This window comes from Homalodisca vitripennis, chromosome 2, assembly GCF_021130785.1.
Source record: "Homalodisca vitripennis isolate AUS2020 chromosome 2, UT_GWSS_2.1, whole genome shotgun sequence".
In the NCBI taxonomy this organism is placed as follows: domain Eukaryota; kingdom Metazoa; phylum Arthropoda; class Insecta; order Hemiptera; family Cicadellidae; genus Homalodisca; species Homalodisca vitripennis.
The window spans coordinates 94597996-94614230 of record NC_060208.1 but is presented as its reverse complement, the minus strand read 5'-3'; the positions used below and the strand labels follow the sequence as shown (position 1 = coordinate 94614230).

Below are 16235 nucleotides of genomic sequence, written 5' to 3'. Positions count from 1 at the left end.
GGGGAGAATCTTTTGGGTGATGAAAAGGAGGTGACAATTTAGTTTAACGGGTTTTTCGCTTCTGTGGTTTGTGACCTAAAGCCTCGACCATTACAGCGTCACGCGATGACAGTCTAGTACCCTGAATGGCACTAGACCCTCTCGTTGAAGAAGAGGTCGATCGAATTATTCCGCAGCTTCCTGTCAAAAGCTCAAGTAATTTCATCATGATGTCAATGTGTCAAAGCATATTTTAAAACTTTTAACTCAACTCATTAATTTTTTTTTAAATAAGCAGTTTTTCTTCACTGCTTAGAACAGCAAAAATCAGTCCAATTTTCAAAAAGGACAATCTCAGTTTCACAAGCAACTAACGTTCTGTCTTAATTTCACCAGTTTTGAGCAAAATAAAAAAAAACTTTTTCAACAACTTATGCTGCTGCATGTGGATGAACACAATCAGCTTTCTAATGAACAGTTTTGTTTCCGCAAAGGTAAATCGGCTATACATCCTTTTGATAGTGGATGTTGAGGGATTATAAAATCAAAATACCACCCTAGGTGTCTTTCCCGATTTATTAAAGGAATTTGACTGTGTTGACCACATAACTCTGCTCTAAAAACTGGAATCACATGGCATACGAGGCGTGTGGCTTGGATAATTTCTAACAGACAGAACTCAAGTTGGCCTCATCTTAAATAAGTTTTCAAACCCAATTCAGTTGAGTTGCGGGGTTCCCCAGAGACCAATTTTATATCAGTCTAACTCTGTTTTTCATATACGTCATTGACATTGGGTCATCATTACTGCAATATACAAGTATAAATATACCAACTATATTGTGCTTGATTGAGTATCAAATATCTAAACACCAAAAAGTCCAAATATTATTTCTTAAAAAAGCTATTATATATTTATATTAGGATATATGATATATTTTGAGACATATTACAATTTAATTAGTAGCTAGCATGCTACAGATGATTGATGATTGTTAATATTGGTCCATGCTTAACGTAAAGCTTAATCCACTAATCTTTCGTCCTTAACATTGCTTGGTTTACACAATTTGAACTTCACAGCCTGTTAATATGTTATGTTATTAAAACCTTTACCATTATTCCTTTTCTTGTGTTTGCTTACTAGTAGTATTTTAGTTCAAAATATATAGATTTCATATTTATTCCATAATTAAAATTCTTAGCAGCTATAAAATGATGTAATTAACGGTAGGATTTCACAAATTTTGCTATAAATATAATTTATATGCGTTATTAAATAAGTATAAACTATGAATAAATCAAAACATTACAAGGACAACAAGAGTTGTGTAACTATATGTGCTGAGTAATAAATAATTCACCCTACGGTTTTAACGTGATAATTTACTACATATAATAAACGGCCACAACATACATAATACATAAACCTTCAGTTATATGTTTGACCTTGTATCAACTGACTTCCACATTCAGCTGTCACTGTTCCTAGGGATCATGTCACTCAGTGGCTGTTCTTTCCTCTTAATATTTTGTACTTTGGTTTCAGGTAAGTTTTATTGGTATCTTATTTATACTTTCCTAATTTATACACACGTATTGATTTTCTTGGAATAATTCGAAAATCCAAAATTATTTCACTTCCAGAGTAGGAATTATAATTTTATTATATTTGTCTCTCATAAAATACGTTTTTTATAAAATACAATTTTATCTCTATAATTTAACAAAATACATAATTTTTTTGTTTTCTTTCCAAGTTTTGGCTTATACATATGCCGGTTCTAGCGCAATGAATACATATCAGTATTAAATATTTTTCCAAAGCACAATAGTTAATTGACCACTTAAATGGAAATTTAAAATCCCTCTGCCAACAATAAAAAACACGATTTCAAAAACTCATTAATTTTGGGGAAATTTCTAACAATAAGTCTGAAATAACAATGTAATTAATATGGCAAAACAACTTAATATTAAAATAATATCCCTGTGACAAACTGAGGGACATTAAAATTTATAACACAAAAATAACTTGGATAAAAGAATTTTTAACATAACTATTAATATCCCAAGGGATATTTCAGCGTATTTTAATGCTCAATGTTGTCAAGACAGTTATAGAAGCAGCGAAATGACAATGCCTTACTTCTTTCCACACCAAGGCTCTGCAACAACTAGTTGGTTAGTGTTTAAAGAGGTGTATGTATAAAACATGTTAAAAATTGTTAGAAGGTTTTGTGTTTTTAAAGTGCTTTAAACAGTATTGGAACATTGGAAATTGAGAGCGCAGTAAACTTAACTATAAAAAGCAACAAAATTCCTTAGAATTAATCCTCATTGGCATTATATTTTGGTCCAAGTGTAGCTTTAAATCATCCCGGGAATACATTGGATCAGTCATTTAAGACATTTACATCGAAATTTATACTTCAAATATCAACAAATACTTTACATACACTGTAAAACAATGTTTTGCATCACAGAACACTCAATTATTTATTCCTGCCACAAGAAAGAAGTTATCAGACGTAACAAGAGCTGGAACCGTGAACTTCACCACACGTTCTAGGTATTGCTACGGATCGTCCTACAAGTTTACACCAATTCCACGTCCACACTGCATGTTCTAGTTTATTAATCTTTAAAAATTTCATCTAAGGCATGAAGAAAGATGAATTTAGATGAATTTTATAAATAACTTAAGCTTAATTTAAAGATGCTAATCTGGCTTTTAATCATGTTTCTTACCTAATATCTAAAACTTTTCTTAAAACTATGTAAAACACAAAATTCAAATCAGATGACAAAAATTTGGTTTACAATCGGTATCAGTAGTTCAATAAAAGTTAATTATCAAAATATAAATAAATTATACAGACAAAAACCATTGAAAAAGCAAAATTTTACAAATTCACAGTCAAACATTATAGCAATATTTCAAAGGAGATCTACTAAAAACATTTGATTCAAAAGTAATATGATTTTTAACATAAATGGAAATTTTAAAAACATATAAAAAAACTTTTTGATACACTGATTATTTATACAAAATGAACGAAGCCTTTACAAATATAGGCTCAGAATTGGCATGATACCTACAAATGAAGACTATGAAAAATTTTAAACCAATCGCAATTCTATATAGTTTTCTGACGTTACAATAAAGGAAGTGAAAACTAAATTTAACTATGAACAATGTTAAAACATTTTAATCAGATACAATTTCAATTAAACTAATTAAGAACTTGATGTTTGTCTTTTAATTGAGCCAATTGAATATTTTCCTTATTTAAGTATTCAAACTGGAGTGTTTTTAGAGAAACAACAATTTTCCCAATTTACAAAAATGTAGAAACTTAATAAGATCCATCTAACCATGAACTAATTAGTTTACTACCTATAATTTGCAAGATATTAATGAAATGTTTATATGAGTACTTACGTAGTTTTTTGGAAAAATACAATCTCCTATCAAGAAAGAAATATGTTCTTAGAATTTTATAAAATACATAACACATAGATTTAGTGGTTCACATGATCTTCAAAAAATATCAAGATTTTTATTTCTAAATTTTAAGACAGTACTGTAAAAAATATAAAAACTACTAGAAATAAGATATTAGAATTAAAATAGTAGCTATCTTGATAACAGATTTTGTAATTAAAACTTGATAACAAATGTTCAAATTTAGAAAAAACAGTCTCTAGTGTTCCTCAAGAAAGTTTTCTTAGTCATCTTTTCTTAATCTATATCAAGAGCGTTACATATCTAGATGGAGAATTAGTACTTGCAGACGACACAGCCTTAGTTTTTAAATGTAAAGCCTTTTATAAAAAATCAAATGAGACAAACCAACAAACTCAATTTTAAATGACAAAAATCAGAATATATATATTTTGTAAAAGCGAATCATCAATTGGCTATGGTAAAAGTAGATTCTTTAGGCTGTATTATAGATATAAACGTAACATTTAAACAACATATTAAACACGTAGAAGAGCAAATAATATATCTCTTAAACTACCTATAGGGGAACCCGGGGCGGAATGGGGTAGCGGGGGCAGAATGAAGATGTAGATTTTTGAGGTCAAGCACGTGCTTCTACCTAGCGGCAATCACTGTAACTAGATCACGCCACTTCGGCTCGACACCGGCAGCCATGTTTAATTAGTTTCGTTGATGTTTGCGGAGTGAGTGTGCTGATGATAGTTTTCGTGCTTCTGCGTTGCAAATTTGATCGGTATTGGAACCAAGGTAAGGTCAATTTTACAGCTTTTAAGCTCAACTATCATTAGTGGATACTTGAAGTACATTTAATTAGCTTATGTTACGTGTAGTAGAATGTTTTCTTTACACATCGTTTTTTGAGTCACCATACCTCCATAACCTAAAACATATCACTGGGGCGGAACGGGGTGGGGCAGAACGGGGAAGTACCCCGTTCTGCCCCATACTCATTTTTATTGGTGACCATATTACTTAGGCTATTTTTTATTATTTCAGATGGTTCGAGACTATAAAAGAAAAACGGATAGACAATCATGGTCCTACGAGTCTATGAATAACGCAGTTGATGCAGTTATTTCCGGCCAATTCGGTTACAAAAAGTCGTCTCAACAGTTCAATGTGCCCCAATCAACTTTGGAAAGATATGTAAAAAAAAGAAAGAAAACCCTGACTATAAAATTAATAAATCAGCATGAAAATTTCAAAAAGTATTTAGTGATGAGCAGGAACAAGAGCTAGTAACCTACTTAAAATCTATGGAGGCTAGGTTATTTGGTTTGTCAATGAAAGACCTTGCGGGAATTAGCTTATCAATTAGCTGTAAGGAATGGCATTGGCCATAGATTTAATAATCAAACGCAGGACAAGATTGGGTCTCAGGCTTCCTTAAGAGACATCCTACTTTAACTCTTCGGACACCTGAGTCAACATCTGGTCCACGAGCTATGGGGTTCAACAAAGTGTCTGTTGACAAATTTTTTTTGTTACTCACAAAAGTAGTGGACAAGCACAAACTAACTGCCTCCCAAATATATAACTGCGACGAAACTGGAATTACAGTTAACCCAAAGAGCAATTCAAAAATCATTGCCCTAAAAGGAAAGCGTCAGGTTGGGTTGTTAACTTCGGCAGACAGAGGAGAAAACTGTAACTGCCCTCCTTTGCATGTCAGCAAGTGGAGCGTACATGCCTCCTATGCTGATATTTCCTAGGAAAAGAATGCAGCAGGAGTTTTGAGATGGGATTGCCTCCTGGGGGTTGGGCAGAGGTACACAGCTCGGGGTGGATTACATTAGATACTTTTTTTGCATGGTTCAAGAAGTTTTGTTACATTCTCTAATGCATCTAAAACATCGCCTGTTCTTCTTATCCTTGACGGCCACTCAACACACACTAAAAACCTGAACGGTATTGACTATGCTAGGGACAATGGAGTTTCCATGCTATGTATTCCACCGCATTGCTCCCAGAGGCTTCAGCCTCTTGATGTTGCATTTATGAACCCTTTAAGTCGATACTACAGCGAGGAGCTCCGAAAATGGCTTCGGAGCAATCCAGGAAAAGTGGTAACTTTATTCCAGATATCGACTATTTTTGGGGCAGCCTATATTCAATGCGCCAATATGAGAACTGCCATAGTGCGTTTAAAGCTACAGGAATATGGCCCTACTGATCCCTCCATCTTCAAAGAGGAAGATTTTCTCCCAGCAGACGTAACCGACATTCCTGTTGAAATACCTCCTTCCCAAGAGGCTGTCTTATCACCAGGAGAAGAACTGATCCAAGGAGGCGAAGAACTTATCCAAGGAGGTGAAGATCTTAACCAAGGAGGTGAAGATCTTAACCAAGGAGGTGAAGAACTTATCCAAGAGCCTTCTCCGAACATTCCAGTTAAAAAAATGCCAATCAGCAAGCTCAAATGATGTTGATGAAGTTTTTTGCACTGATAAGGAGCAAACACCGGCAAAGAAACCCCGGCTCAATGATGGATTGAGTGTCCCTGGATGCTCTCCTTGGGTAGATGGTAACCAGGCCTCTCAATTAGGGGGAAACATCCAAATTTGTAGTCTCACCCGAAGTTGTGATGCCAATTCCCAAAGTTAAGGCCACCACAAAGAGGTCAAATCGGAAAAAAAAGGGAAGACTGCGATCTTAACAGAATCGCCATACAAAAGAGAACTTATGGAGGCTATAAATGAAAGGGAAGAAAAAAATCGTATCAAGCAAGAAAAAGCAAGAATGAGGTTGTTTAAGAAGGAGAACAAATCGAAGAGTAAGGAAACTAAAGAAAAAAACCTGAAGAAAACTTGAAAAAAAAAGAAGGAGCAGAAAAATGAAGACAATGATGACAGTGATGATGATGATGATGCAGACTGTGCCTGTTTGTATTGTGGAGAGTTCTATTCAAATCAGTAGAAGGGTGGGTATCGTGCTGTAGGTGCAAAAAGTGGGCTCACAATTCATGCGCAGGCATAGACAGTGAGGACGATGAAGCTGTATTGTTATGTGAATTATGTGACGATGAGGACTGAGAATAGGATTTGAAAACAATTGATGTTAGTTTAAGTAGCCTTAGGAAAAAAAAAGCTATGACAAAACACGTTTTAGTAGTTACAATTAACAATATACGTTTGGAGGGAAGTTTTTCAAAAATGTTGACATGTATTTAATGACCACCCCATTCTGCCCCGATACCCGGGGCAGAACGGGAAATTGTAATAGGTGTAATTTTCAAAATATAAAAAAAATTATTGATGTTTAGTTAAGATATGAATATTTTCTTGTTGTGTGCTAATGTTCAATAAACATGTATAAAATATTTCAGCCTTTTTAATCAACCCTTTTTACATGAAAAAATATATATTTACTAAGTACCCCATTCCGCCCCGGGTTCCCCTATGTTTGTAAAGAAATTACTTTAAAATATCAGTGTTTCAGAAGTTATCCTGTATTTATGCAATAAGCATTTGGGGCAGTACAAGATTTTCAAAGCTTTAAACATTCCACAATATATTGTGTCTAGATTTAAGATTTAAAATATATATTCCTAGATAAGTTACCTTATGCATAAGTTTCCTGAGTCACAATTTTAGTTACCCTACTCCTCCGAAAACGGCTTTAAGGATATTTACCAAATTTATAATGCGTATTTAATAGATCTGAGAATCGGCTAATATCTATTTTTCATAACCCGAAGTATTCAGGAGATCACAGTTTTCAAAGTGCCTCTATATTAACACTATTTAAAGAGCTAGGTTAAGATGTATATTTGTGTTTAAAATAAATTATATATGGTTGAACTTTAAGCTTGAATTTTAGACCATTTTATAATAAAGTACATATACGTGTACCTTTCGTGTTTTTAATTTTGTTGTTTTTCACAGCACACCTCAGCCTAAAAAAGAATTTAAATCTGCTGTCATTCAATTTTTAAATATGAACAGTAATTTCCACCATTAAGTAATTTTAATTATTTACTAAACGTTACTAGAATTATTGAATTTGAATTACTGTGTATCTGTAAAATTAAATTGATTTTTTATTCAATCATAAACTATACAAACGACTGCGCTGAAATTTGACTTGGATCGTTTTAAAACCCTGGGATGAATATACACCTATTCTTATTTTGAAAATCCCTCCGGGCTACGCCCCACTGGTCAGCAACTAATCACTCTAAGGTTCTGAAATATTAAGTAAAAGAGCATGTCTAATGTTATCAACTGTTTTTTGTAAACATTGGTTATTATTTTAAATCTGTTTACATTTATAGTAAATGAAAATATTTTTAAATTGTTTTAGATTTCAGCGATTAGGTAAGTACTTATCTATTTTACAAAATATAAGATGGTCAGAATTTGACACCGAAGGCTCCGTTTGAATCAGTCGGCAAGAAATATGCTAGATGAAAATTCGCTGGACTGTGATTTTAAACTAATGTACTAATTCCAGCTTTAAATGTTCTAAAATATTAACAATGTTTTTCAGCTAAAAAGGAAACAAATGCGTAGTGTCAGTTAACGTACTTTTAGTTGTGCATTTTAATTAGATCTAAAAGATAATGTTAATATCTAACAAAGTAAATTATAATAGCCATAAAATTAAATTTTTACGTATTTTCTTGATCGTGGCAACAAGGCAAGCACAACATTGGCGTCTGAAATAAAATTTACTCTAACCAGTAGTGGTCATACACGACCAATGCCTACTAAATTGCGTGCAAAGGAGCGGGTAACTACTAGAAGTGCAAGTATAAGACATAATGTAGTCTGACATTTACTTTACATTTAAATTCTGTTATTAAACCTAAATTATTTGTCTTTTTACAAAAGCTGTTATTAGAGCTGTGTATGTGTTTTTTTTATCAGAAAAGAGGAAGAATTTGCAACGGAAAAAACGCTAACATCAAAGTAAATTACAATTACCATAAATAAACAAGTTTAAATTATTTTTTTCATCTTGGGAAGAAGAGAAACTCAAAATTATCGTCGGAAATATAATTTACACGAACCATAAGGCTTCATACAGGTTTGAACCGTAGGTTCTAGAAAAGCATCCGTGTAGAAGCATTGCTTTTCACTCTGGAAATTATATGTAGCATCCTTTGTTTAAAGGTTATTTTTGACGATGGAAGGATTGTGAAGGAACCAGGATTTTTCCGGACATTTGCCATCGTTCAGTGAAACAAGAAAACAGTAACACTACGTTTCGAGATCTGCAATCCGATCTCTTCTTCAGGTAAAGAACTAACCTAATACATAATTACAAACTAGGTTAAAATAAACAAATCTTACTAAAGCGTTGTGGCACGCCTAAGTCAGGGATCACAACGTACATGTTGTTGTCAACTTCACTAACACTAAAGACATGCACTTAATACAAAACACAATTGTGACCTGTATTCCGTAGTTTAGTTTTAATGATTAGTGTTTTGTATTAAGTGCATGTCTTTAGTGTTAGTGAAGTTGACAACAACATGTACGTTGTGATTCCTGACTTAGGCGTGCCACAACGCTTTAGTAAGATTTGTTTATTTTAACCTAGTTTGTAATTATGTATTAGGTTAGTTCTTTACCTGAAGAAGAGATCGGATTGCAGATCACGAAACGTAGTGTTACTGTTTTTCTTGTTTCACTGAACGATGGCAAATGTCCGGAAAAATCCTGTTTCCTTCACATATGTAGCATACTCTCGAGTGGGCAAACCATTAATTTTGTTTGCGTTAGCTAAGGGTTGGCTAGCAAAATATATTGTACAAATCATTGCGTTATGGGGTTGATGTTGTAATTTTATTAGTCATATTATCATATGTTAAAATTATATATACAGAATAAATTATAATTAGTCAGAAAGTATGAATGTGTAATGTTTATATTCCTTCATTGTTTACAGCGCTTTATGCTTCTTTCACTCATACACCACATTCGCACATAATAATAAGAATTAATATGGTAAAACAACGTTTGCAGGTTCAGCTATTATACTCATAATACAATGTTTCCGAGTTAGCGAAAAAGACAGGAGGTCTCGGAAAAGCGCGCCCCTCCCAAACTCGGAGCAAATAAAAAAAAAAACAATCACATGCCACTAGTGGGAAGAGACAAAAAGCGAGACAAGATTTCGAGTACTGGATATAATTAGTAGGTGGCAAACATTTCCATGCAAAATACAATATACAGTTAACTGCAGCACCACGGTGCACCGCGTAACTTAAAAACTAAATAACAACAATAAAATAAATTCCAATAATAACAATAACATAATAAATAAATAATATAATATTAATAACACAATAAATAGAAATTTGGTCTATAAATAACATATATCAGGTACGGCATGTAGGAAAAATTATCTTTAACAGGTAAGTGTTATGAACTGAGGGGAGGGAAAAAGGTTGTAGAATTTCTAGGCCACTATTTTTAAAAAGTATTTTGGTTTCAGGTTTGTAGCCAAAAAATAAAAAAAAATATTTAAAGGCCGATTTTCGAAGGAGGCGGGGGCTTAGTTGCCTCCACGAATCCGAATTAAAGATGAAATCCTCCCCTTCAGTTCATGTAACTAAACTAAATACACACTACTCTTAACACTGGCCCTCCTCCAGATCTAATATCTGGCAGCGCTCGCTGCACCCCAATCCTCGCAAGTTCAGTATTAGAAAAGTAAAAAAACATTTTGGATCCAACTTGATTTTGGATCCGATGTTATGAAATGAAACTTGAGCACATGCCACTCCGGTTGGATGCCGGTACAGGAGCACTGGCAGGGCGCGGGGCATTCAGTTTTGGTTTCAGTGGTTTCATTGGGCAGACTCGCCGCACAGTCCGCTGACGACACTCACGGGGACCCTGTAGAATCCCAACATAACCAGTAGAAATTCAGATCAACTTTACTACAACCCGAGAAATAATAAAAACTTAATTATGTTTGCCACAAAGTATAATAAAATATTTAAATTTAACAATTAAATTAAAAAAAATAACAATCTGTAACTAACAGTACCTTTTAAGTATCAAAGACTATTTCCTAAAAATAACTCAAGACACCAAGTATTTTAAGATGCACTACTTGGTGACAATATTAAATATTTACATAGGCTAGGACAGCCATACTAAATGATTAAGCGTGATAACATTTACTTGTAACTATAATTCGCTGGATTTTAATCATTATATTATAATAATTTACATTTTGCTATTAAATATTAATTGTAAGGTAGGCCTGATAATAATTATATAATTTACAAATAATAACAATACATTATTTCCCAAATAACAATAATTAAATAATAAAATCGAAATCATGAATGTTGCCTCCCAATTTTGCACGCAACACAAAACACGAGGTAACAAAAATTTGCAAAGTCTGTACCGTCTCGCTTACACTAAAAAGACAAAGTGTGTACACGGAATAAATAATTTCCGTTCGCCGAACGGATCAGTAAGAAAGCGCTAGAGCAAAATAAAATAAAAATCTTAACTTGCATAGTAAATAAAATTAACAAATTTAGAACGTACGGTACGAAAGACAGGAACGAACACTTTTTGCGACACGAACACGTACACGAGGAAAACAAGTTACAAAATAAATTATATATAAATTACTTATAACTAATCTACCGATAATATATATGTCTGGGTGGGAGAGAAAAACCGCCAACTAAATAAGTTAAGAGAGTGAAAAAGACAATTACCTGCCGAAAGTCGGTGAATTAGCCAGCCATGGAGAAACGGGAAGAACAGAGAACAGCCAGAACACAGTAAGCTTCTCCGAACGTGTCTGACCGCTCCGAACAGTAGCCAGAGCCAGTGCCGGTGCCGGTGAACAGCTGGTCGGTAAACTAGTCAAGGTCAACCAGCTGACCTCAACCAGGCAGAAAATCAATACTCTCTGACGGAGTGACTCCCCCACCGACTGACAAGAGTGGCCGAGGTGGGCAAAATAAAAGACAAAAATAAATTGTCCAAACTGAGCCCCGGCTCAACAAATAAGGTTAGTAGCAAAATAGGTTAGATCTAAGTAACTTAGAACTTGAAATATATAACCAAACATTATTCTTAAATGACATAAACATTTAAAAAATATTTAAATTATAAATTAATCTTAAAAACACTACTCTGATATGTACAGTATTACTTTTAGTTTTTTTTATCTTCTGGGTTCAGTTTCTGAATACTAGTCTATTACTTTAAAACAAAATTGTGTAGGATATATGGTAAAGTAGTCTTACTGAATCTCTCTAATGTAATTTTGAGTTATTTCTTACTTAAACAATGATTTATTAGAGACAACTACGTAACAGGTTCAATGTTTAATATCATTTTTAGAATAATTTTTAATATTTTATCATATGTTTTGTTGTAGCGTTTTATGGTTATATTTTGTCAAATTAAATTAATAAATGGATAAATCCGTTAAACAATACTCCCTTGTAAAATTGAAAGAAATATTACAGAATTTGGAGAATAACTCAAATTGGATCATCATGTAAACAATTTATAGATAAAACAGTTTAAAGCGACACAATAAAAATGAAAATGAAAACAAAAACAATGAAAATAAGAAATATGATGACAACTATGAAACAAATAACAACAATCTTGATCACAATTGCATTCAATTATAAATCATTGTTCTTTAGAAAAAAACTATTTATAAATATATGATAAAATAGAAAATAAAATAATTTGAAATAGCGAAAATAAATATAATATAAATATCTCAAGTTTAAAAATAGTTTGCTTTTTAACTTTCAAAAATTGTTTTTAAATAACGGAATTCGCAAAGAATTTATTTCTAATCGAAAAAGAAGAAAGAAATAATGTATGAATTAGTACAAAATGCAGAGTTAAAATTTAAGAATTCAAGAGTGTACACAATCTCTTGTATAAAAATACATCTTCAAAATTTGTAGGAATGGAATTAAAAATAGTGTCAGCACTGTAAATGTTTTAAATAATAATGAATGTAACTAATTTATATTACACGCAGAAGTTAAAAAATATAGGAAACTATAATGGAAAACAGAATCGATGTAGATTCTAATCAGCTACAAAATATGTATGGAAGAACAATATAATTTATAATTATAGATTTAGAAGCTATGGTTATTGTTTATAAAAAAAGATTTAGGTCTACATTTATTGTTTTAAATTTTTTAATGTTTTCTTATTTACATTATCTGCCACAGTATACCAAGCTTACAAATATTTTTATTTAATTTGGTAATTAGATAATAAAACTTTATTGTTCCGAAAACATAATAGTTTTCAAATTTTTGTTATACTCATTTGTTAGAAAACAAAGAAAAACAACTGGTTATTAAATATTGAAAAAATAATTTGATTAAATGTGAGTCTTAGTCACCTTTCTTGATCTTGCTAAATCTTTGACTCTTTACATAGGCGGAAACTGCTACCAAAATTAGAATGCCAGAGTAAACAACGTTACGCTCAATTGGTTTGTCAGTTATTTTAATAATCGTCAGCAATTTGTTTCAATTAATGGAGTAAAGAGTAACGAAACAAATGTGGACTACAGTGTGGTGCAGGGAAGTACCCTTGGGCCATTGTTGTTCTTAGTCTATATAAATAATATAACGAACATTGACATAAATAGTAAGTTGTTTCTGTTTGCTGATGACATGGCTGTGGTGTCATCTGGCTGTAAGTGGGAGGAGGCATTTGAACAAGCTTCCTTAGATCTGTCAAAAATAAAAAATTGATGTGATCACAATACTCTGACTATTAACTTAACAAAAACCAAATATTTACCATTTGTTTCTAGAATAGATTTTAATCCGGGTCAGAGATGCCTCAGACTGCACTCTTGCGGCCATCCTTACTCCGAGTACTGCGGTTGTGGTATCATGGGTCGTGTGGACCAATACAACTATTAGGGAGTAATTTTTGACAGTAAATTGAATTGGGTACCTCATATCCAGTACGGTACGTCAAGAAAAAAGTCAGAAAATTTTTATTTGCCTTTAATCAACTAAGCGGGGTATTGAGCGGGGATCGCTTTAAGTCAGTTTATTTTGCCTACGTACAGTTGGTTCTGCAGTATGGTATTCTCGCTTGGGGGGGGGGAGTGTCCTCTGCCGTATTGGAACCACTTGCGGTCACACAGAGAAGTATAATAAGGATCATTTTGATGAGAAGCCGCGGATATGCTTCTAATCTGTTAAACTTAAAACAATGAGTTTCCTGTTTTAAGTTTAAGGGAATTATATATAAAATCTCTTTTACTGCATATACAAAAATACAAAGATTTTGTCTTTATAGCGCTTCACCACAACTATACTACCAGAAATAGAATACAGTTTGGATATCAGATACCAAGACCAAATTATTCCATATAAAAATTTAACTCTTTTTACATAGCTCATGTGCTTTATAAAAATCTACCAAATCACATATTGGAGGTGAAGGGTGAGAGTGTAGCCGAGTACAAGCGTAGGGTGGGTCGGTGGTTGCTCAGTCTGGGTGATGCTGCTGCAGAGGCACTGATTCGTTCACGTTACCAATAAATTATGTACAAGCCTGTTAATAGCAAATTATTTGGGAATATTATGTAAGTAAGAGTTATTATTTTGAGATGTGGTTTGGTGGTGCCGTTGGATTATTTTCATCCATCTAATAGTAATATGGTGGTTAAGCGGTGCCTAAACTGTATAGAGATGGGTGGGTATATGTATGTGTGTGTGTGTATGTAAGTACGTATGCATATATATGCGTACCATGTATGTATGTATGCATATATATTTTACAATAATGTATTTTGTACAATCAAGCCAGTCTTTAATGTAAATTTTAATGTAAAACTATACTACACAATATTACAAATGTAAATTACTGATTTATGGACTCTTCCCCTTACACAGACCTATAGTCTATATGGGGAATTATTCTTTGAAATTATAGAAGTGTATTGTATATGTTATTGATTTGTGTATATAATAAAAATATTTTGATTTGATTTGATCTGAGATTTAATATTCCCATTAAAGTAGTATTCAAAACATACTAACAAAGTTCTTGATTCAATGCAGAGGGACAAAACTTGTATTCTAAGCAGATAGACAATATTATTGACTCTGGGCTGATTTGATAAAATTTTTTATAGATTTAACATAGATTTTATACAGATTTAAGAATATTTACAATCGATTTCAAATTAATTTTATGCAGATTTTGAAAGCTTCTCAATATATTTTTAACACATTTTTCAACACTCAATAGATTTTACATTTAGTTGTAGGAAATTTTACAAAATTTTTAATAGGCTTTTGAAGCAGATTTGGTTACGTTTATTATATTTATTTTTATTCAAAGCAGTGTTGTCAACATTGCCTTTAGATTTTACATTGATGGCAAACAGATTTACTTCAATTTTTTTAATATATTTTAAAGTAGTTGAAATGTTATACCTACCTTTTCTTACAAATTTTCCTGTAAAGCTTTGATGTACGACAATTCCAAAATAACTTAGCAAAAAATTTGAATTTTTTAAAGTTAAAGATAAGTATAGTAACCCTCCTGCTTATCTAAGTGAGGTGAAATAGACGCCTCTGGAACAGTTACTGCCAACACACTGCACACTAATATCATGAAAAATTGCCTGAATACAGTTTGTAACATTTATTCTTAATAGTATGTTAGTATAATGTTTTGTATAAAAACGTATTGTATCACTGTTTGTCTCAGAAATTACATTACACATTTTTCCGTAAAATTTAGATTATTATTAGAGACTTATTGCAAGAAATTTCCCTAAATTAAATGATTTTTCTAGAAATTTTATTTTCCCCTATTGGCAAAAGAATATTAAATTTTCTATTTAGAATAGTACATTATCTACTGAGCGATTGACAAAGACTACACCCGTATTTTCGTCTTTTCCAAAAATCCACTAAAACCGGCAAATTGCTAAATACACACCGGCAGGTTTATTCAAAGTATACCGCATTTTCAACAGAGTTGTAGGGGAAGAACGGTGGTTAGTATTACAGAAGATTTACAATGAATACAAGATTAACAATTAATTTATGAATCAAATTTATATAATTTTATATTAATTTGTTTTAGTTCATAAAAGGGGTTTATAAAATCCGTAAAAGTTCTAGTAGCAGTATAATTGTTATAGTAACTTTGCGAATTGTGCTGATTTGCCACAATGTTTTACCCCGTTGGGAACAAAAGTTGTGAAAATAAAAATGTAAGGTTAGTAATCTTCCAAGCAATATATGTTGCAATTTTTAACGGTGCTGTTTATGTAGCTGCAATGAAAAGTGTTTATCTACGTGTCAGTAAATGAGTAAGTTACTCTACCATATAATGAATTAATCAATGAGTTAGGCTAGTCAGCTTTTCAATACTGTTGACTTATATTTCCAGGTCAATCGATCCAACGGGTATGTGAGACGGAAGGCTGCAAGGAAACAGGTAAGGCCTTGTCTATCAGTCAATAATATTTAGGATCTTAGTAACATGTATAACTGATATAAATGTTTTTCACAACTTAGGCCAAAGCATAATAAATTTATGTTTTTTTGGACTGTATGTGAAGAGCTATTTTTTCCTTTTATTTAAATATTAGCAATAACCTAGCTCAATGTTTCTTTATGGTAAAAATTTAACTATGGTATTCGTGCAGTAATAATAAATATTATAATACATTAAAATAAATACTAATAACGCTTAGCTTGGCGTATGCAGCCTTTTTAATTATAAATCCCTTTTTTGTAACT

At 32.3% G+C, this 16235-nt stretch overlaps 1 protein-coding gene across 1 annotated transcript in view; it reads left to right on the top strand.

Annotated features, from left to right (window-relative positions):
* The first annotated feature begins 1416 nt into the window (after window positions 1-1416).
* Window positions 1417-16235, top strand: part of LOC124354372 (neprilysin-2-like) — a 59092-nt gene continuing 44273 nt past the window's right edge. Inside the window, exons 1-2 of the mRNA XM_046804775.1 lie at window positions 1417-1528; window positions 15883-15930. Coding sequence (XP_046660731.1) covers window positions 1420-1528; window positions 15883-15930 — 157 coding nt within the window. The 5' untranslated portion in view covers window positions 1417-1419. The remainder of the gene's footprint in view (window positions 1529-15882; window positions 15931-16235) is intronic.